Raw genomic sequence first — 24200 nt, 5'->3', positions numbered from 1 at the left:
ATGCTGAAAAATTGTTTTGTTCTAAAATCTGAAATCTGAAATTTTCATTTTCAGACAAAACTAAACTTTGAAAACAGCGGTAATTTAGCAAGATTTTTTTAAGTTCGGTGAACGTTTTTTATTTACTATTTTTCGTTTTGAAGGGTTATGCACAATGTTCGTGAAGTCGCTTTTCTGCTATAATGCAGTACTTGTTGTTGTTTATTTTTATCGGGTGAGCTATAACATAAAGTTCTCAAAAGGTTAATTTTGACGACCTTTGTATTTTTACTGAAATTTAGCATCACCTTTTTTTCGCTTCAATTCTCAGCTAAAAGGTAATTTCTCTGCAAATTTAACAGAATGGCTGTTTTTTGTCAGATTTTAACGTAAAACTTATAAAATTCCATTTCAAGATTTGTCCCGCTTTCAGTTTTCTTAGCTTGTTTTTTTATCGATAGTAGCCGTTATCTGCTAAATAGCTCATTTTTAGTTTGATATTTACGCATGGATCAAATTTATCCTTTTGTTCAAACGAAATTGAAATTGTTGAGATCTACATACCTCACTAAAGGTCAGAAAGTGAAATCTGAAAAAAGGGGAAGTTTTTCACAAAGCTTTTGTGCTTCCGGTTAGCAAGTTTTATAAGAGTGGAAAATTTTCTGAAATAACTGGTTTTAGCATTAATTTGCATCATATAATTCATGTGCGTATCTGACAAAATATTGAGAGCAACCTAAGTTGTAAGATAATGGTTTTTTTTTCAATCGAACGCATGGTCGTTTTGACCGCGGAAGATGTTCCTCAGTCTCAAAATGGCTTTCTAAAGCGTTATTTGGAGTTTTTTGTCAACTGTGAATAATTATTTTACTCTCACTGGCAGATTGTTTTGAGGGACGCTTTCAGAAACAATATTTTGAATCGCAGCGAAATGGATAAATCCGTTAAAATAGATTGTTCTTCTTTTATATCAATAGGCTTTGTTTTGCTCATTGGACTTATTGAATCTAATATCTGGGTTCGAACAAGTGGTCTGCTTCGCATAGCAAACTACGATTTGTCCTGTTATCAGAAAATATGAAAAAAACTCGACCGAGTTTGGATTCCAGAGTTGTTTTTGGTAAAATCTTAAAGTTTTCTGCAACTGTTTTCCTTTTTAATCTATGTTCTAATTTTAAGTCAGACAACGGACATTCAATTTTTTGCAAGGTTTTGGCCACAGACTGATGCTTTGCAAGATTTTTCATAAAAAAGTGGCGCTGATAAAAATCAAAAGTGAGTGAGAATCAACTTCCTAATATCGAGTCCTTCTTTAACAACTGTCGCAAAAATTCGATAGTTTTCAAACCAGGACGGTAAATTTGTAAAATTACTTTTCGAATTTGACTAGGTTATGAACTTTTTTTAACACACACAAGCACGCACACGTACATACGCAAACATACACACACACACATACACACATACACACACACACACACACACACACACACACACACACACACACACACACACACACACACACACACACTCACACACAACACAAACACATACACACACATTTTATGTTTACATTTCTAAATGTGTGCAACTTTTTTCGTATTTATACAATTTTGTGAAATATCGAGTATGAGTAATCTATCGAGTGAAAAGGAAGCATTTCACGTCTGTTAATATGGTTCTCAAGAGGTCTCCTTTATTGTTTCTGATCTCATGCAAGTTCTTTATGTATCATTGATTCTTAGATGTCGTCCCGTTGTCTTCGGTTCTTGAGGTTTATGATACTAATGGGACATAGCTCGATAAATTTTTTTTAAAATGGTCGTAGACAGTTAAGTTTTTGTTTATGATCAAATTTCATCCATAGAGTTTTCATATATGAAGATTTCGTTTTAATAAAACTTTCTTTAATGAAATGGGTGTAACCTTAGCTTCAATTTTAGCTTTCATTTATGGAGACCCTACTTCGTAATAGCGACTGCGATATATGGTACTATTGTTAACGCTGTTGTTAAAAAAGCCATTTTCTCACTTGAGTCTAAAAAGGCTCGCAGCCATTTAATCCCACGTCAAACAAAATTAGAACAAATATTATTTTTTAAGTACAATTATTTGGGGTAATTACATCTAGATAATTTTTTGTATATGGACTAATTATTCTCGTAGATCAAATAAAAGGGAAATGTTGATTGCAATTATTAAGATTGATTACAACTAGGTAACTTTGCATTATCTAAGTGTTTCTCACTGACAGAACTTTCTCAAATACGAATACCGGTTCTTCCCACGGCAAATTACCATTGCAGCTCGAATTTAGGAAAACTGACACGTTTTCGTTCCCAAAATTTTGCAAGGAACCTGCTTAACCAATGCCCTCAAGTTGTTTTATTTGGGGTCTGGGCCCAGTAAACAATTGTTTACACTTCGAGAAAAAATGATAGACTTAACATTGCCTTTCAGTTTTGAGCTGAATGTACTTAATTAAATATGCAATAAAAGTTTAGAGGGAATTTGTCAAGTTGAACGAACAAATTTAGCCTGCCTGCTCTTTAGAATTTTTGTAACAGAAACTACGTCCTGGCATTTGAAATAATTTGACTATAATTAAATATATATTTATATATAGTATATAGCTGTTTGTTTTCCAAGCTGATCTTTTTAACGGTGACTGCAAATATTGCTTTCGGTATTATCAAAGATTTCTCTCAATTTTTGATATCGGGTTGCTTATCCTGTAAGCCTTAAAAAGTTTTCATCAATTTTTAATTTTAATTGATTTTCTGTATCACTTTCATTCTGACATGCTTTGTTGATCACAAAATGAGCAACTACGGAAAATATTTACCCTCTGGTAATTTATACGAATGGGATCAAGCGAGAAGACGACATACGACGGCGGCTGATTTGGTAGAATTTGAACGTAATATAGAAAATAAGAGCGACGAAAAGGACCGAGTACTAGATCAAAAAGCAAAACCCAACGCGAGAACCCCTGAAGATATTGTGAAAACGTCTGCAATACGACTTAGGTATGCTCTTGTTCCTCAAGTAGCCGCGGCACGTGAAAAGTTCCGAATTATTTGGGTTTCAATTTACATCGGATTGATGGTTGTATTCTGTTATTCCTTTCTACAACTCATTATAAAGTATTTAGACTACCCTTCTACAAATGACTTAACATTGACTACTGAAGACTCGCTCACGTTTCCTGCGGTTACAGTTTGCAACGAGAATCCAGTGAGAAAATCTTTAATAGGTCGGTACAGAAAGTATACTGACCTTATTGTTCTGGACAAGTACGTGGCAACTAATGTGGAAATGTCTATAAAAGATTACGGTAACATTGGCAACGCAACATCCGAATGCCCTGAGGGTTAGTCTTAAGAACTTTTTTGTGATCTATTCTGTCCTCCCCACCTTCACTCGACGTTTTATGACCTCCGGTAAAAACAAATTCTTGCTATAATAATAATAATAATAATAATAATGATTATAAAAATAATAATAATAATAATAATAATAATAATAATAATAATAATAATAATAATAATTTTTTCAAAACGTTGAAAATACAGTCAATGTATATATTTAGGAGAAGTTTACAACATTTTGAGAGAGCATTATGCAGACATTTAGTCCTTCGAGTGATGTCTCTTGAGCAAACAATTGAAGAGTCTCTTTCCAGTGATAAAAACAAAAAGTTGAAATATATGACTTCTGATTTATGGAAAAATTGCCGTAAAATTAAGCCCTGGCATTTTTGTTTTATATAGAAAAAATGCTACCAGAGTACACTTAAGAGATGATTACTATCACATATATACAAATCCGAAAATCGTACAACAATTTATCCAACCCCTCCTTTTTGCATCTCATTACCGATATCAAAATGTTTTTGTCAAACTGAACACATTTATTGATAAGTAATTGCAAGCTATACTCAATTTTTCTTTTATTATTAAAAGTTAATTTTTCTCTGTTTCTCAAAATTTTCAGCCTGCTAGTGCCGTTTTGCAGCTTTGAGACTTCTTCTTTTGCTGTGAAATTATTAACGTCGGAATATTCCGATTCCCGTCTCAGAATCTTTATTAATAACTTAAACAACTCATAGATTTGTAGTTCTCTAATGTAGCAGATTTTAAAATTTTCTTCAATCTCAGCCAGGCTTTCATATTTTTTAAGCTGCAAAGAGTTCCCAATTACCATTTTTTGTTGTTTTTCAATCTTGATTAAAATTTATTCGTTTGCAGTGCCGTAAGTTCATACTCCATATTGAAAAATTGGTTGAATGTATGTTCTATAAAATTGGTATAATTGATTGTTGTTGAAAAAGGCACACATATGATATATAATAGCTGCTACCTTTGAAGCACGTTTTAACAACTTCTCGCAGTGTATATCAAATTTCAGTTCATTGTCAATTTCCATTCGAAGGTATCTGCCACTTTTCGCAAATTTTTCAGTCAACGAATGTTTTCCATTTTAAAATATTTGATTCGAAAAATCAATTATAACAGTTTTGTCGCGGTTTAGTGTTAGTCTGTTGTTTTTGAACAAAGACTTTATTTTCAAATTTACAGCTGCCTTGCCTTCGTCTAAGATATCATTGTGAACCAAGTTACAGTCGTCAGCAAAAAAGAGTCAAGTTTGAGTTAGTCTCATCAACCCCTAGATCATTTACGTAAATGAGAAAAAATAATAGAGGACCCAGTACACTACCTTGTTGAACCCCAGTGCATACATATTTTATCGAAAATTTTTGTGGGTTCAAGTTAACAATTTGTTTTCTGTTTTATAAATAAAAGTGTAAAACTTACAAACTTTTCATTTTAAGGGCACTGATCCAATGCACTTCTGGCGGATTGTAGTGGTCCTCAGAGTTTATTTGATCTGTGGTCTAAGCGATTTTCGCAGGACTTTTAAATTCATTTTGATCCAATTTTTCTAATGAAGCTGTTGTTCTTAGGTAACATCAGTGTACGTGCCCCCAAATAAAAGTTTTTTATACTACTTTATACGGTTTTCGGTTACTTTCCCGAAAAATTAGACATCTTCCTGGAACAAAATGAGCAGTGGTAAGCAAAAAAATATGCTCTCAACATCTTTTCTCTATTGTCAAGTTACAGAGAAATAAATCTGATTAAAATATTCAACAATTTTCAGGCCAAGTGTAAAATATTCCTTGTGTTCATAAATTTGGCTGAAGGTACTATCATTATGTAAACACCGATTCAGATAGTGTAGTATCACAAAAAAAAACATATGCAGAATTTACATTTGGTTACTTTAACAATAGCAACCATACCCCTCCAAGTTTCTTCAGTTTGGAAACTGTTGTCCAGAGAGAAGGTCAATATCTTAAAACTGGACATTAATGGTGAAGAAAGCATGGATGCCATCTTTTGTTTTTACGGATAAACATAACAATTTTCCGCAATTTTGAGCTTTTAATTAGCCTTTGAACGCCTTTTTTTGAACGCATTTTAATAAGAATAACTTGGAACTCAACTCAAAGAAATTTGTCTTCTGGTGAACCATGATATGAGTTATTACAGATGTTAATTGTCTACTTATTCAACAATTAGCAGAGTGAGTGAAGTTTCCGAAATTAAGAACCAATTACTTGTAGATGTAACTGCTAATTGTCTTCTTAATCACTACTAGTTTTTATTGTGGAAAACCTTCTGATATTAACCATAGATTAGTTTTTCTTTCATTTTAAATTAATTATCACTATCCTGGTCTTTATATACTTTAAACAAGGACAATAAAGAAGTGTGGATATTTTTGATTTTCAGCGAGGTCAACATGACAAAATTTTGTCACTATTGTCTACCTTTGCTCAAAAATGGCATCGTGGAAAAATGTGACGAGTATTTGGATATTTCAAAACTTTGCGCAAACTTGAACAATTCCGCCTGGTGTCACAACTGCCTACATATGCGTGCAAACCTAATCCTTTAAAATTGTCTAGTAAAGTAATGACATTTTCAAGTAAATTTGCTCGAGCAAATGTACCTTTTCCTATGTAATGATGTAATGATAAGTAATAAATAGTGCGTAGTTATTGTATGTAGCTCTGCTACAATTTTGAAAAATTGCGATTCAGTTATCTTGCAAAAGTCGCAATCAATAAAAACAAAACTATTCAACAAACTTTAGAAACAAAACTCATTGAAATTATTGAGGAAAAATTCAACGAAAACTGCCGAGAAAATGTACAAATGGGACCAGTAGGAAAACAGCTGATATTTTGATTCTGGCAATGTATTTTGAAATAAAGTTTCTGTGCTGATTGTTTTTAGTTACCTGTTTTCTATTTAAACACAGAATAGAATTATCCGGTAATGGATTGGAATCCAAAGGGGACACTGGTTTTATTTCCCAATATTTTGCACTCGTGGAACACTTCAATCTGATTTGGGCAACATCTCAACTTTATTGTTCGGACCCTTCTTCAGATGGGTTTTTGTTCAGACAATTTTGGGCGATCGATTTTTTCGTCGTAGAGAGTCGTTGTTGACTATTTTGATTTAATTTTTTTTGCTAAAATATTTCAAAATTCAGCCTTTTTCATCAAAAATTGCCCAAAATGAGCTCCTTTAGATCACTTTGATTTCAATTACCGGAAGTAGACACCCAAAAACAACGAACACAGTCTTTTTAAACTACAAAGGTAGCTAGTCTTACCTCCACTTGCCTTGAGAGTAGTCCAGAATTTAAAGTTTGCCTTTTCTTTGTTAACTTTACTCTATGATTATCAAAAACGCAGCATTTAGTTCTGATTTTAACTAAAAAAAATAAAGATCTAAAATATTCGAAACAATTGAACGTTTTTAATGGACGAACAGCAATAACAAGGCTAGTTTTGGCCCAATCTTGGACTGTTACAATCAAAACTGATTCGGGTTGCAATCAGTCGGTCTTTTTTCTTTTTAAAAAACCGATTTTTTATATTAGAACTCTTCAAATAAAACCTCTGTGTTGATAGGTTCAATTGGCTTCCTAAACAGTCCAAATTAAGGTCCAAATTAGGGTAGGTAGATTCTTTAGTCGAAAGATTATAGCCATTTTATTTTATAACAATGTCTGATTTTTATATAAACAATGTCTTATAGAACTTCGCCACTATTTTTCTCTTAATTTGGTCAACGTTTAGCTTAGCGTCAGGAAAAAAGAATGCTTCTTCTTCTTCCTCCTCTTTCTACTGATTTACATTTTATCCTTTTTTGCAGTATTACGCGTTAAGTTACCGTTTTTTGGTTTTGATACAGCTAGATTTCACAAACTTTTTTGATTATTAGTCATTATCGCAATTTTCGAGTTTTTTTCTAATTTTGTCACATTGCCATCTTATTGACAATTCTTATATTACATTATTGGCGTTCAAAAACAAGCAAAATTGAACACATGAAAGTCTTTAATAGCATAGATAAAGGTTTTAACAGCGTCGACACCCCTTCCTCAAATAATTTTATTGAATTTTTTACATTTGTTTTCAACTGTCGTCTTCATTTTGTCCTTTCGGTTGTTTGAAATTTCCTGGTTTTCGACACATGTCAATGGGTTTTATGGAGGATTAAATGAGCAAATATTCTGATTTGAGCAGATAGCTGACGTCTTTCAAGACATTGAAAACAATTGTTTTCAGATATAAAAAAAATAACACTTCCTAACTTCGTATTTTTGTTCTTTTTGCCAAATAGTTACAGAGACTCCTTAATTACAGGTCACAAGACCTTATTGTTGTCAATGTAAGATGCAAGAGTGCAAAATTTAATGTCTCTAAGGAATTTGTTATGAATTTACTGGCTTCGACAGTGGTTTTTGGCAAAAAAAGTATATAACCTTTTTATTTTTTACAAATAATTGACATTCATTTTGTAGAGAAAAGACATGTTCCAAATAATTACAGGTCCAATGCACTTCCTTTGGTCAATTAAACGAGCCTATTTAGTTTCTTCGTTTTGTAGCTCATGGATTTCACGATTCTCAAAAAAAGTGCTTTCAAAAAATACAAAAGTTTTACATAATTTTGCATTTTTTTGTTTGCTTGTTACCTATTCTCAATAACAAGAGGTCGCATACCGCATTATTGGCGTTTGAGATAATGCTCAAATGAATATTTTCAGAGGGACAAAAAATGGCTTTAGGTCTTCGACAGCGTTCTCTCGCAAGATTTAATTGAAATTTTGTTTATCTCTATTTGTTGCTCTTTTTGCAACCGCATAAAAATTGAATAATCACAGGTCTTAGTGCCCTTCTAAAATGACCTATGTGATCAGAAACATGTTGGATGTTTTCAATTGCTATCTACTGGTTTTCATTACTTTGAAAATAATCTTCTTTTTTGTCTAATTGTTACCGAGCCTTTTTATTGTGTGGTCCCAGATCTTTTCTAGTGAAGTACAAGTTGTTTTGTTTAGTTTCAGTTTTATCAGACGTTTTGTTGACCTTGTTAATATTTTTTTTTAAAAGAATATAAAACTTTGGATCTAATTAATGTTTGTTGTTATTGCTGTTTGATTTTGTTGTTCGTATTGACTTGCTTTCTTAATAATGGCGGATTTCATCAATATAATGCGGACTTTTTCACTCCAATGAGTTATTTGCGTTGGAGGCGGCGATTTTTTTGTTCATACACTTGTTCTGAAAAATACTTCAATTTTTGGTGGTTTTCTATCTTTTCCTCATTTGGTTGACATTTATGCCAAAAATGTGGTTGAGCGGGGTCGGAAATTTATGTGCGGACGCACATTACCGAGCCTCCTTGTTCAATTTCGTTTTGAGCTACTAATCAAACTCGTTGATGTGTCAATTCTTTTGCGAAAAGTTCTTTTTTTTGTTTATTCGTTCAATATTCTTAAAAACAATTAAATAAAGACAATGTACTTTTTATCTGAACTTTGTTTGACTTCAGTAGTTTTTGACGCAACTGATTTATCCATAAATGTTTTAGTGAGTTAGTTCAGTTTTTTCTGGTTCTTTTTTATGAACAATTATTTCTTATCGAATTGTGGTTTTTTTTAATCAGATTAAATCGAACGTTTGCTGTCGAAAACTGACCATGAAATTTAATTACGTTTAGGTTATTATAAATGCGAGGGACAGGGCAACTGTATACCCGAGGACTGGGTCTGTGATGGCACAAAACAGTGTAACGACGGAAGCGATGAAAAAACTTCAAATGAGCTCTGTAAAAAAGCAGCAGCAAATCGGTCAATCGCAAGTGGAAATTCCACATTATGCGTCGATCCCTATATAGAATGCCGTCATAAGACACACCAGTCTCAGAAAATTTGCGCTGAAAAATGCGATCGCATAGCTGAATGTGTTGAAGGTTTTGACGAAAGTCCAAGAACTTTTGACTGTGAAATTCACTTCGAGTTCCAGGACCTCATAGCAAGTGACGAAGTGCTGTGGATTCAGTCACCCAACTATCCATACGGTTATTTCAATGATGTCAGAAAAGCGTGGTTTATATCTATTGAGGATGGTTTCCGACTCAGGTTTCAAGTGGAACAGTTGCAGCTGGAGAGTAATTGCTATGATAGACTTTATGTGATTGTGGGCAAAAGGACAAAGGAAGAGCTACATGTGAGTTCTGTCCATTTATGTTTTCAACCCCAGAGATGAACCCTAAGTTTCGCTGAGAAAAGGATTTTAGTCGCATCGGCAGAGTGTAATTCACGTACTTCACACATACTTCACACAGAGTGTAACGTCACAAAAGTGTAATTCAATGCCACAAATGTTGTTGGGGGGGAGGGGGGGGGGGGGAGGGGCAACTAAGCGCCTCTAAGCAGGCGCAACTAGTTTAAAAAAGGCCAGTAATGGATTCGAACCAGCACATCTTACCTCGTTTTATATTTTCGTGTAGAAAGTTTTTATGTGTTTTTTAATAAGTTTTTGTGCTCAGCTTTGGGTTAACCGGAAGTTCATGTTTTCGAATTTAGATCAACGCTAAACTTTTTCTGAATTTATTTCAATCGAAGGAGGCCCCTGAAAAAATAATATAAGTTGCCTGAAAATGGGCATTGAAATGACACTGGCAAGTTAAGACAGTTCTCAGCCGAATTGTCCATGAAGAAAAGAGATGCTATCAAACATGCTCTTTCGTATTGAACGCATCGAAAAATCGGTCTTATTCTTACATACAGTTAGCGAGAATTAAACTTCACATACAAAATGATTTTTTTCTCTAAATAACATCTGCTTTTCAAACGCATTGAAACAAAACTGAGATAAAAGTCAAAACTTTGCATTAGATGAAAATCAAATTTATAAAAATTTTCCAAATTTACCAAATTTAAAAAGCAAATAATTTCTCAAATGTTTTTACTTTATTTGATTAGAAAATGTCTGCAAATACTTAAATTCTCCATTTTAGCAGGTTTTGCACCATTTTGACCATAGTTACCAGATTTTTCTGAAAAAATTAACCTAATTCGAATTACGAATTCAAGATTTTTTGCAAGAATCTAACGAGAACGTACAAGATTAGTTTTTGTTTTCGACCTGGCGCAATCTCTGAGCTACGCCTGTAACTAGCGCACTCTGCTAGTACGCCCAGGTATTTTTTTCTCCGCCGCAACTGAAACAAATGTTTACGTTGTAAAGCTTTTTCATGACCCGCATAGATCAGGCCCGATTATTTTGAAATATAGTCCTAAATGAAAGTCAATACAGAGAAAATGGAATTTTGATAACAATAGTGAGCACATGTGCTCGCAAATTGAAAGGCTCAATCCTTAAAGGTTGTCAATCCTTAGAGAACGAAAAAGAGATATCCTAAATTCTATTTTTGTACTCAGAACGCTGAAAAAAGCTTTAAATTCGAAAACAGATCACAGACACTCCAAAATTTTGGGTATTTCCTATAACCCGTTCGCTTATTGCTTCCCCTGTGCCCGTTTACGTTTCTTTCCCCAATGCTTCATTTCTCTAACCAGGAGTGCGTTGAAACAGTAGAACTTTTTGTCCGGCTATGTCAAACTTGTAACAGACTAAAACGCTTAGCTCAGAGGTTGCCGGTTTTACAAAAAAGTTGGAAACAAAAAATAATCTTGTTCATTGCCGTGAGATTATTTTATATCATTTTTTTCAATGAACTTGAAAAGTAGATGCTATGTAGAGAAAAAAATTATTTTGTATGTGAAGTTTAGTTCTCGCTAACTGTAAATAAGAACAAGACCAATTTTTCAGTGCCTTCAATGGGAAGGAGCCTGTTTGATAGCATCTGTTTCCTTCACGGCCAATACGGCTGCGCACTGTCTTAACATGAGCCAGTTTTATTTCATAACAATAAGCATTCTCAGAAACCTATATAATATTTTCAGGGGCCTCTTTCGATCAAAATAAATTCAGAAAGACTACAAAAAACTTCAGAAAAAATGCGAAAACTACCGACAGAAATATCAGTGTTTGGGCGTGTCACCGTTTTTTTGTACTCGCTTATTTTCTCGATCTCAATACATGTGTGCGACAAAAACGACCAGTCTGAGTTTATATACACTCAGCACCATGTGGTATTGGATTTGTAATGTTCAGCAACATCTTAATGCTGCCATAAGTCTCCGAAAACTTGTTGCACCGTTAATTTTCTATCATGGAATTTGTTCTGCGTGCTTGTTACAAATTTGGAAATGGTTAGCAGAAAGTATTGAAGCACGATAAAATAGTGTTTTTTAATACATTGAAATACTGATAAAGTGTTTTGCTGTTTAAAATATTGGCTTAGCGCAGTCTGACCATCTTGTTTTCTGTCGGCGAGCGAGTAATTTCTATAACAAATTATGAAATATAATAAAAAGTATATGAATTATATTGTAGGCTATATTTTTGAAAACGAACGCTCTTCAAGTCATTCTGGTTTTATCTCGAGGTGACCCCCGTGCTGGATCAAAACAATTGTCCGATTTGCATCAATCCAATCGGATTTTTGTAAACATTGCCAGTTTCGCAAAATGAATATCAGGAAGAAACCATTTACCGTCGGATGCAAGATCCGAATACCCGACTCTGGTAATATTACGTAAAGATTTGACCTTTTACAGAGCTGGTTCCTCGGTTCAAACCAAGGACCGACTGGAAATATTGAATATAAGCAGGTTTGCTTTGATTCACATCAAACTCCAAAACGCTTGGAGATTTTACTGAACAACCGAGGCAGCTCCTCGCTCACTTTAGTCTTCACAAGCGACAACAGTTATACAGAGAAGGGATTTAACATCAGTTTCTACAAAGAACCCGATCCATCGACTGCCCACATGATCATCAAAAGGAATGTAGATTCAAATTCAAGTTTTCTCGGAAACGGTACTGACTTGGAACAATTAGTTTTAAATACAACCGCCAAAATTTTCGTTACTAACAGCAGCGAAGCTTTAAATTTTACGTATCAACCGAATCAAAACTTTTCAGAGGGAAAAACTTCAACTGAATATTGGCTCGACTTTCTGATCAGTACTGAAACAAGCACACGTCAAAAGATTAACACAACTTCTACGGAACCGCCTTATTACGAAGACGAACTTAAAGATCAGCGCTTCGAACATCTGTTTGCTAATTTTTCCGACAATTACTTTGCTCTTTTTGAAAATTCTAACCGTGACGACTTCTCGGATGCAAGACAAGCGGTGTTTTTTGATCAGACAGTTGTGCAGGTTAATGGCCATCAGCAAAACGATTTTATTGTTCAGTGTTCCTTTGGTGACAAAAAATGTAACATGCAAGATTTTACTGAGCACGAAGACCCAATGTATGGAAAATGTTTCACGTTCAAACCGAGGATAGAAAATTTTCCTTTATGTAAAATTTGTATAGGAAAAATATCAAAATATTTTAAAAACCGAATAGAAAGCATGAATTTCAATTCACCGCGACTGAAAGTTGATTAATAAAAATCAGTATCATTGTTCTGACCCAAATTAGTAGGGGGAGGAACCATATACTCAAATGGGTGTTTTTTGTTCAGTCAATGTTGGCCGATCGATTAAATCATAATAGAGATTTGTGAGTAGTACCATTAGAAAGCCCGTCAAGCGTACAATATGGAGTTAAAAAGATTTTCTGATTTTCGCTTTCTAAAGGGAGTTAACCATATTCGGTTGTTTTCTCATTTTTTCCGTTTTTTTGACCAATTTTTCCTCAATTTTGCTAAAATATTTTCAAATTGTTACAGGTGGCGGGATTGATTTTATGTTTAAAGATAGAGGAAGGTTGCTGACTTGTTCGATCCATTTTTTTGGCTAGATTTATGAGAAGTTTCACAAAATTCGTCAAAAATGGAACCAAATATGATTTCAGCCCACTTTCTTTAAATTTTCTGGAAGTAAAAACCTTAAAACTGCTCTCATATTCTTTGTAAGCTCAAAAAAGGATTAGTTCTACTTCCACTGGCTTTAAGAGTCTTCTGGAAATACAATTTTGCCAGTTTTGTGCAAATTACAACTCTAAATATACAAAATCCATCATTTATTTTTGAAAAATTTGCTCAAAAATTGACTTGTTCATCAATCATTTGAACAAATTGAGTGTTCTCCTTGACCGGCAGCAATATCAGGGCTGATCTTGATTGCACCATGGATGCTCACGTTAAAAGTTTTAGAGTTTAATGCAGCCTTTTTTGCAAAATGTTTCCACATTTAGAGATTTTATGTGAATTACTGAAAGAAATTTCAAATCAGAGCTCAAAAATTGACAGAAAATAATTACAAAAAATGAAGTTCAACCAATATGTTTTCTGGTTTCGGAGTTTAACTCGTGGTTTTTATCCCTTTGACCAATTGTTCTCGTACAATTTTTGGAATTTTTATGTTTTGTTATCATTTGTTTTTGTAATCCAATGACATAGTCTCCCAAAGTGAAGGTACAATTGGTTTTTAGGAGGTATAAGTGAACATACAAATTCTCTTAGTCTCCTATGCAGAATATCTCCTATGATTTAGAATCTATTTGGTTTAAAATAATTTCATAGAATTTTGAAATTTCCCACTTTTTTATCTTATTTCTCTCAACTTCTGGCGCAATCTCGTTGGAAACAGAAGAAAACATATTTTTTGTGAGTTATGATTTAATTATGTAATAGTTTAATAATTAACTGATGGTTGCTTGTTTATGAAACTACGCGGTATGACACTACGAGTTAAAACACAGCGCTGAAACAAGAAAAAGGCGTATCTGAAAAGGTTAACGGTTTTTGTTGAACAGTTTATGATTTTGGGCGGAAACACAGCCCTCCAGTGGAAATTATTGGTTTTTTTAATTCTGCGTATATTTCCCTTCTTTTTGTTATTGTGCGACATACCACTGACAATGATACGTCTCAATTGCTTCCCCAGGACGTATAAATGAACCTATTTAAAGATTTCACTTTATAGCTATCTGTTTTATTTACTTTCAAACTAACCTTGAAAATTTTTTTTAATTTTCTACATTTTGGTACATTTTTTTCTCACATTGTTTATGCAGTTGTTTAGTTTTGGTCAACATGCAACTCAACCACAATAATAAAAAATATCAAATGTTTTTTGTCTATTTAGACGTTTTCGCTTTTTTAGTTATATGATCTGACTGGTGGCTTCGACCATTCAATTTCATTTAAAATTTTTCGAGATATCTGTACTGTCCATTTTGTGTTTCTTTTTGTTGTTTTTTCTCCTCAGTCCATCTAAATTAATGAACCGTTGATGTTCAGATGAGAAGCAAGTAATGATTGACAGTTCTTGCAGATGACATCTTATAAACATAGTGCCTGGAACAGTGTGGTGTCGCAAAATGGTTCACAAAACTTTGGCTTCTGCCTGTATTCGTTGTTATTTTGGTAGTCTCGTGACTTAGTCTTATTAATATCAAACCAGATTGGTTTACTGAAGTGTTGCAACTGCAACTTAATCCATCTCTTTTGGTTGAAATCTTATGTTTGCTTTGACCTTTGAAAACATTTGTATTCAAAAACTTATTTGGGTTTTTAAGTTTCACCATTTTTTTTGTTTTTTCACATGACTAGTAGCTAGGTCTCTCTAAAAACAGATCAGAGTTTGTTTCCAGTAAGCTGTAAATTAATCTTCACACAAATTTTAATTTCAACCGTTTGTTTCTCGGCTTAGATACTACTGTTTCTACGCGATTTCACAAATAGTTTGAGATTGTTATATAATTGTAGATTGTAAAGTACTTTTTATTAAATTATAGCAAAAACGATAAATCACATCGGCTTTGCAATATAGTGCAATTGAACGTTTTTAAAGCTCTTAGTGAGAGGTTTAGGGTTTTAACGGCTTCACTACAATTTTTGCGCAAATTTGAATTGAACATTTCCGCCGGTATTTATCCTTTTTTTGTAGTCAAATGTTTTACACTGGGTAATCACAGGTCTCGACTGCTTATGGAGATTTAAATGAAGAATTTAGTAACTTCAGTTCATCTCTAATGATAATATTTACTTTGAAATTCATTGTTTGCAAAAAAGAAAAAGAAACGTATTTTTGAATTTTTTGTTTTTTTGTCGACCTGTTACCCAGTCGCTTGAAGAGAGGTCCCATATCAGGTCCCATATGTAAGTTTTTGAAATTGTTCTATCTCTTGATAATTTGGTAGCCAATTAAGTCAAGAATGTGGATCAGCGAGGTCGGAACATCATGCGCTTATGCACATTACCGAGTCTCCTTGTTTTTTGTGAAAGATCTAAACGACAAGGCTTCCATTTTTCAATGTTTTTTTCACATTGCAAAATTAAATGTCTGACTTTCCAATTTTTAACTTGAAAACATTTCAGAGAGAAACTGCAGAAAAAAACGGGCGACAGAATATTAGGTAGAAACTCGATTGGACAAAAGGAATTTTTGCAGCCATTAGGCTTAAATTTTGAGCTAATATTTTTGGAGATTAGGCAAATGCCAATTCAAGCATTTGATATCGGTAGTTCAAAAGCCATTTAAAGTTATAAAATACAAAAAATATAGCAATTGTCTGGAGTTGTAACAGTTTAAAGTTTAGTTCACAAAAATCCAGAGTAAATCATTTTAAAATCTTGACTTGGGTTAGAGATAATCACCGTAAATTCAAAGTGTCCTTGAATTCGTTTGTGCTCTCCGATATTAACGGTAGAGCATAAACTGGCCAACAAGGGGTTTCTTTCTCTGAAAATACAAATGATCCATTGACGGTTTCATCCTGGATTCAAAACTGTGATCAAGGTGGTCGCTTTTTGTGATAGAGGTTACTAAAACAATTTAGAACAAATTTTTTGAGTTTTTCAATGCGCTCGAAATTCGTTGAAAGGAGAAAAAATTTTGTGGTAAAGAGAATACTCGAGAAAAGTGCTTGACCAAAATTGTCGCCTGGCATGATCGTACAAGCCAACAGTGCTAACAGTTTTGAAGCAGATGTGCCAGTAGTTTTGTAACACCAAAGACATCATTCAATTGCTGCAAATCAAATCAATTCCAAATAAACTATTTCAGAAAAAAAACAGTGTCCCGCTTTTCACCCATCTTTTAACCCCTCTATCTTTTCACCCCGACTTTAATCTTTTATTTAATTAGGACTGTTCAATTAGTAATATAAGTACTTAACCATACCTCGCAGGCCATGGCCATGCCTCAACGTCCCGAGGGACTTGATATAAAACTATCACAACCGAATCTGGGCTTAAGTTATCCGTATAATTATGACAAAACATGTCGAAAAAACATGAACATAGTACATTTCATTGAAAACTTATTAATGGTGATAATCATAATGATGGAATCAACGCAAAGTTGATGTGTTCAAAGATAGTCGCAATTCCAGTCCAAAGTGACCTCTAATCAGAATTATGTGCGCCCGAATAGACTTATAATCAGACAATCACAGCCGGACTTAAGCTCTGATTAGAAGCAACACAGACCACAGCCGAGAATCGTTCAGCGACCTAGGCCTAGACGTCCGATCAGTCTTTCGTGTGTTCGAAGCAGTACTTAGTATATACATACAGCTCTAGTATATCTACAGCCGCCAATCACATTTCTTTGAATCAATCAGTGATCACTTTGAGTTCAATTTGTGCGTCAGTAAATATTTAGATGAGGTGAAAAATAGTAGAGATAGTTTTAAAAGCTTAGTCAAAAACTATTGCATCAATTACCTGTCGTCCCATTGGTCAAGTATTCCTGGGCTTAATATTTTTTTTTGCACTAAAACACGCGTTATAGATGCCCATAGACTAAAATTTTGAGATATAAGGAAACCTTTCTTTCGAAGTAGACAAAATGAACAAACAAACAGAGTGGGTAAAGAGAACGGACTGAAAATGACACTATTTGTTGACATCGAAGAATACATTGGCCTATTAGCACCCAATGCAGGAGCGGATCTTTTCCATTACTGCCGCCAGCCCCAAAAAATACGTAATATTATTATTAATTACGTATTATCATATACGTTATGCACACCAAGTTACAGAGCACGTGCCATTACATAGTAAATCATTATGTAAAACATCATGATACGTGCACTTCGGGGTTGCAAATATAAGAAATGCCAACTACACCCACTAAGCTTATTACACCCACTAAGCTGGGGGGGGGGTTATGAGAGGAAAAGATCCACAGGAGCCAGAGTAGCCATTCACAATCCAGACATCACACCATTGATGAAAACTGAAAGCATGGCTGTACCAACTGGTGAAGCAACTTTCCTCGCAATTACCAGACAAGTCTTGCATCGTTTGGGCGATGAGTTTAGCAATTGTTCCAAAACTTGGCCGAAACAGCTGAAACTGAACAGTGACGTCACGCAATCGGTTTATACAACAGCGCGATGCATCAATTATTGCACTTTGAACAAATTGCTATCTACATGCGGTTGCGTCGATTCGTACGATTTCGATTACAGTTCCGATACTGATTTGTTACAGAACTTTGATAACGGTAAGTTCAATCAATGTTCATCAACCAACGAAACTACCAGAAAATGTCTTCGCGATGTTTACAAACAATTTGCAACGAGAGAACTAAAATGTCCCTGTTTCGTACCTTGCAACACGACGGAGTACACGTATAAAGCGTCGAGGTCTCAATGGCCCTCACCTGCTTACAGTTCCTACTTTGCATCCCATTTGATCAAAGAACAAGTTCCGAGAGTATCCGCCTACTTCCGAAAATTGAATAGCTTAGAAGGTCTCACAAAGAAACACATTCATAACAGTATTAAAGAAAACTTTGTTCGATTGGAGATATTTTATGAGTCTACGCGATATCACATCATTAAGGAGACCAAGACATATACGCATATGGATCTATTGAGTGACTTCGGAGGGAGTGTTAGTCTGTGGCTTGGTTGGAGCATCTTTGCTGTTTTAGAGCTAATCATATTTCTGGTTCAATGTATTGAAGCTTTGTATATAAAAAAGTATAGGAGCTAAAATAAGCTTCATTCATCTTTCTTAAATTTAGTGAACTCACATGAAAGCTGCTTGATTTCCTATAATTTTGCAGAAACTTTGTCATCTTTTCTTTCACGAAAAATCAATTGCTCCTTTTTTATTTCTCTGTTGTGTTCTAAAATTTTCATTGATAGAAAACTTCTTATTTATACGCACAAACTTAACAAGAAATTTTATGTTGTTAAATCTTGACATTGAGTTATGAAATCCTGCGATGTAAATTCTGAGAAAGAATCATTTGCGACTTTATAAGCTTATAATAGTTCAGTACAAGAACTCATTCACAAATATATCGAATAAAAGCACTCAAATTGCATCTAAGAATCTTTCAGAAAGGCTCATAATAGAAACTTCCATTGATCTTATCAGCGCTGCATCGTCATAAACTATCAAAAATTAAAAAGTTGATTTTCGTCAACTATAACAATTAATTTTTTTCTCCTTACTATAAAAATGAATTGCAGACAGGATTAAGTTCTGTAAAAGATCTGAAAAAAAATCATAGAAATGTCCGCTCTTTGAAAATGTGTACAAAAACTATATTTATGATTAAGACACTGAAAACTATAAAGTGTCTCATCTCGAATCAATGAATTGATCAAAAATTTATTTCAGGAACGCTCTGCAGGTTGCCGAGTTTCGATAAGTCCTGCATGAAATTTTCCTTTATAGTATGAGATAGGCAGAAATGCCTTATCTGGAAAAGTGCTGAAGGTTGCCGAACAAAAGTGCTGGAAAAGTGCCGAACATTATGACCGAGAAGTGCCAAACAGGACTCTGAAATGTTTAATATATTGAAAGAAAAGCAGCGAATATAGAAAAGATCGGCTAATTCGGGGTAGGTGAGTTTTTTCAGCATTTCAAAGCATCAGCAACCTTTCTGAAATAAGCTTAAAAACTCTGACATCTCAACGTTTCTGTCCAAAACTGTCTCAATTACCAATCAACAGAATGCAATTTTTAACTAAGGATGAATAAGATCGCAAACTAGGATTTGAAACAATTGTTTGTTTCTTTGACAATAACAAAAGAAAAACCCTCTTACAGATAACAGTGATAACAGTGATTATTTTTGTCCGGTTTAAAACGCAAATTCTATGGATCCACCGTTAATCCAGACTGACTTCGTAAGTTCAGATAAAAAAAAACAAAAGTCTCGGTAATGTGCGTTTGCACATAATGTTGCGATCCCGCTCATCCAAATTTTTGGTTTACCCGTCCCCCAATCAAAAAAGAGATAGAACACTATTAAAAAGTCAAATATTGATCAAAAAATAATTAGTGTACGAGTAAAAAATTTGCTTCAAACAAAACTCAAACAAAAAACAATTAACAACAAGGTCAAGATAGCGTCAAAGAAACCGCAAACCAAGTTAATTAAATTATGATAAACTAGAAAAAACAAAAGATCGCACCTTAAGGAGACTTGGCAACAAGTAGAAAAAATACAATAAAGCAGCAAAATTCAAAAACACGTTTAACTTTTTCAAAACAAACTATTTCAAATAAGGAAAACCAACAGAGGTCAACCAAAATGTTTAAAGAGTTTTATATTCAATCATACATACTTGTGAAGACATCTATTGATATCCAGATTCGGTCGAACGCCTTCAAGTACGAACGAAAAAAAAGACGAAAAACAAAAATTAAAATATTTTTTTTAGCGAGAAAACGGTATCGAAGCCGTTAAAAGTTTAATCCATTCGGTAAAAATAATATATAAATAATTGCAATCTTCAGAGATCTTTAATGATGTGATAGATGACCTCTGAAAACGAGATTTAAAAAAAGTACACCAAAAAAAAACAAAAAAGGCAAAAAGAAAAATTGCACTTCTTTAATTGGAAACAAATGAATTCAAAGTCATTAAAACAAAACTTATGAACTGAAAAAGTTAATTAGATTCACTTATTCATCAGAAAAAGCCATTGAAATTTCTCGTTTTCCGAAAATCCGGTGTGGAAGCCATTAAAGCAAAACGCAATGCATTAAAAACAATAGATTTGTAAAATATTGCATTTCTCCAACACGAATATTTTGATATGCAACCTGTATTTAATAAGAATAGGTTAAAAATAGACAAAAAAGGGCAGCAAAATGCAAAACAACAAATATTTCCATATATTCCCTTCAAAATTGAATTCAAACTCCTGAAAAAATTTCAGCCAAGAAAAAAATCAGTAAAAAGTGTTCTTTGTTCATCGATAGGCAGCCTCTAAGACATGCAATCATTCAGAATGTCCAGAACAATTGCAAAAGGAGCAAAAAAAAATACAAACAAAAAATTAGTTTTCTTTCTGCATGCAGACTGTTTGGAAGACTTTAAAAACATAGCCTTTCACTGGAAAAAAAATGATGTGCTCGATTATATCTTCCGTTTGAATGCCAATAATTTGACACCTGACCTGTCTATAAAAAAATAATCTGGATAGACAAAAAAGCATTGGAAAAAAGCAACTTGAATAGAAATTCATTTTTTTTGCGAAATATCGTTGTATCAAAATCGAAGAAACATAACGTAAAACATATAACATCAAGAATTTTAGCTTTTAATCCATTAGAAAAAATGCGACCTGCCTTTACTGACCTTTGGCTAAAAGTTGACAAAAAGAGGCAGAGCTCAATAATCTGTTGTTTATTCGAAACCAAATTTTTTTAAAAGTCAAACGAGCATATGCTTTGGACTGAAAGAACAGATGGGTTTCCTTGAAACTTCATGAGGAGACTAATTTAACATGCTGTTAGTACGCTAAGATTTAAATTGTTCCGTTCTGTAATTATAAAAAAATCGAGAGAAAAAGGCAAAAAAAAGGTTTAAGAAAAACACGACGGTTGATTGAAATGTGATTCAATTTTGGACTGTCAAACACAAGGATCAGAAAAAGAACTAGCATTGCTATTGCTCTTCGTAAAATTGCATCATTTTATTCTTCCAAATTTGATGGATATTGATATTTTGACAAAAATATCATTAAATTAAATATAAATGATGAATTTTGGATAGCTATCGAGTTACTGAAGATTGTGTCGGCAGGTTTAATGTGTTTTTTTTTCGGCACATGTAAACCAAACGGACTAAAGAAGCTGATTCGGTAACAAAAAAGGATCGATAACGGTTCATTAACAATCTTTTATTTTTAGACGTAAAATCAATGATACTGTCGCTAACGTTTTTAAGACAATTTTCAAAAAAATTGGTAAATATTGAGTAAAAATACGGGCTCAATAACTCCGTAGAAAAAAAGAATTCGAAAAAATCGTTTAAATAATGTGTTCTAAGCAGGATGGGCTTTCTACTGATACCACTCGCAATTCCCCAGGATGAATAAATCGATGGTCCAAAATTGATTGAACAAGAAAAACATGTTTGAGTATGATTATTTCCTCCCGAAAAATCTGATTTTTCCTCATTGAAAATTTTTGTTTACAAAACGACCAATTCCAATTATGTTATATTAATAAAACTAAACTTAAATGAAAAAATTGAATCCATTTTAGCCGACTATAATTCTGAATAAAAAATTCGCAAACAGAAAAATGATGAAACTTCAACCACAATAAATAATCAATCAAAGATAACTCTAACGAAACATTTCAATCCCCTTTTTGCATTCGCAGTTTAAAAAATTTTAAAAATGTTTTTTTTTAAAGTAAAATTAAAAAAGTTTGACTACATTACACTTCTGCGTAATAAAAAAATTGTTATAACTAATCAAAAATTTCACGATAATAATTATAATTCAATTTTTGCAGAAATAATGTTTTAAATTTTTTGTTTCGAAACTAGTAATGGTTGTAAGAAGTAGCACTTGCCTTGAAAATGAAGTATTTGTTTGTTTTATAAAGTTTTCTCTTTGCTGTTTAGTATTTTTAAAAAATTTGTATAGCCTGTTGAACCCTCCAAAACTCGAGAAACAAGCTTTTAATTTTTATAGGGAAGACAATATTGCAAGGCAATTAAATTTGAGCAGATCTTAAAAATAATACAATTTTTTAAGTGACGTAGTAGATGATTTTTGTCAAAGAATAATGCTGTGACAATTGTACCGACGGAATTGCTGCACAAACAAACTAATTCAAATTTACTTGTAGAAATTGTATGAGCGCGCTACAAATACTTTTTTGTAATCTGAACTTGTACTCTAATCAATTGCGAGTTCGAATAAATTGAGAAAGCCAAATTTTTTAATTGGTTTTTTTTGCCTCGAAAGTTTTTCAAGGCCAATGTTGCTGACGATTTACTGGGCATAGCAATGACTTTTTATCTAATTTTTTGAATTAAGATTACGTAGAAACTATTCCTTAGTAATTAAGATAGCATATATTTCAATTTTGATGCAATTATATAACTATTTTCAAAAATTAACTTACTAACGCAAATTCGCTCACAAAATTGCTGATAAAGAGGTTCTGTATAATTCATCTTGACAGTGACACAACTTATTGTTGGCAATTTTGCAATTCCACTTTCCTGTTGCAAAACTACTTTTGCAACACACTCTCATTAGCACTGCTATAAAAAATTTCCACAGAAGAACAAGGTTTCTAGAGAAAAATTCGAAACAGAAGCAACGTTGACTGTTCTAATTCAGCAAAATTAAACTTTTTTGGCAGTGAAAAAATACAGATCTGCAAATCTCATATTCTGGAAACTTATGTTTTGAAAACAACAAGTAGAGTTTAACACGTCTCGCAAAATTCCACGTAGTAATAAAACTATAAGTCGTTGCAGAATTTTTGCTGAAAGAAATTGAAAATGAACTAACTTAGAAAGTTTATCACTTGTCTACGCGTCCTGCGAGGTTCGGTTTTTTCAAAAAAGTTTAAGAGCGATGCTAAAAAAATATTTAAAAGAACTCTTTCATCTTTTTGGGCTGTAAGGGGCGGAGCAGAAGAAATAATTGTTTGGAAATTCGGATACACTATTGTTTAGAGGAGTTCCTGTAAACTTCACTATTACTATAATTAGATTATCAGTTTAAGAGGAAATAAAGATGAAAACTTATCGCTAGCTCTCTTGGTAGAAACTTTAATAGCTAAGTTTGGGCCAGTTATTCTAAACTGAGTTCAATGTAATATTGAGGTAGAATTTTGCTTAACTTTATTTTGAATTAACTTCAAGTGGAGTTAGGTTAAACTTAAGGGAAAGTTAGGTTTTTTGAAGCCGTTGCGAGAACTTAATTTTTTAGATAATTTACTGCTTTCAATACACAAATGAATTTTTCTACCTAAAAAACTTCTATTTATATTTTCAGAACTCATTAAGTCCTTTTGTTGAATAATTGAAGCAATTACGTTTGATCAAAATCTTACCACACTAGGACCCAGGTAATATTGCTAAGAGGTACTGCTAAGGGTTTAACAACTCCTCATTTCAATTCAGCTAATTGTTAATACTGAATATTAGAATAAACTAACTATTTTATTGCTATAGCTCTAAACCAAAAGTTATTTTTCGAAACGAAAACGTTCATGTTTATTTCCGAACAAACTTTGTTCAGCTAAGAAAAAAATAACGAAGAATAGAAGAGACTGTTTGAAAATAGCTCAGGCGCACGTAAGTACCTTAAAAATTATTCGTCACTATGTTTGTATAGGACTAGGTGTTATAATAAAGGTAGGATCTGTTAAGGGGAGGGGCAGCTCAATTAGTTGAGAACGATTATTTTAGAAATGTTTAATTCCAACCTTGTAAAGAAACAGAAAAACCTAACAGTTGTCCTGAAATTTAAATAAGACTGTCCATTGACAAAACGAAAAGACTATAACTTCAACTAAACGAGACTAGAAGAAC

The 24200-nt window shown here is 33.3% G+C and overlaps 1 protein-coding gene across 1 annotated transcript; it reads left to right on the top strand.

Annotated features, from left to right (window-relative positions):
- The first annotated feature begins 2799 nt into the window (after positions 1-2799).
- LOC142345104 (degenerin-like protein asic-2) lies at positions 2800-18476 on the top strand. The gene is made up of 3 exons (XM_075397190.1): positions 2800-3352; positions 9320-9427; positions 17574-18476. The coding sequence occupies exons 1-3, from the start codon at positions 2800-2802 to the stop codon at positions 18383-18385; spliced, it is 1473 nt and encodes a 490-aa protein (XP_075253305.1). The 3' UTR covers positions 18386-18476.
- Positions 18477-24200: the final 5724 nt, after the last annotated feature.

The sequence above is a fragment of the Convolutriloba macropyga genome, chromosome 8, assembly GCF_964194025.1.
Source record: "Convolutriloba macropyga chromosome 8, txConMacr16.3, whole genome shotgun sequence".
Lineage (NCBI taxonomy): Eukaryota > Metazoa > Xenacoelomorpha > Acoela > Convolutidae > Convolutriloba > Convolutriloba macropyga.
This window is presented reverse-complemented; position numbering and strand designations above follow the sequence as displayed.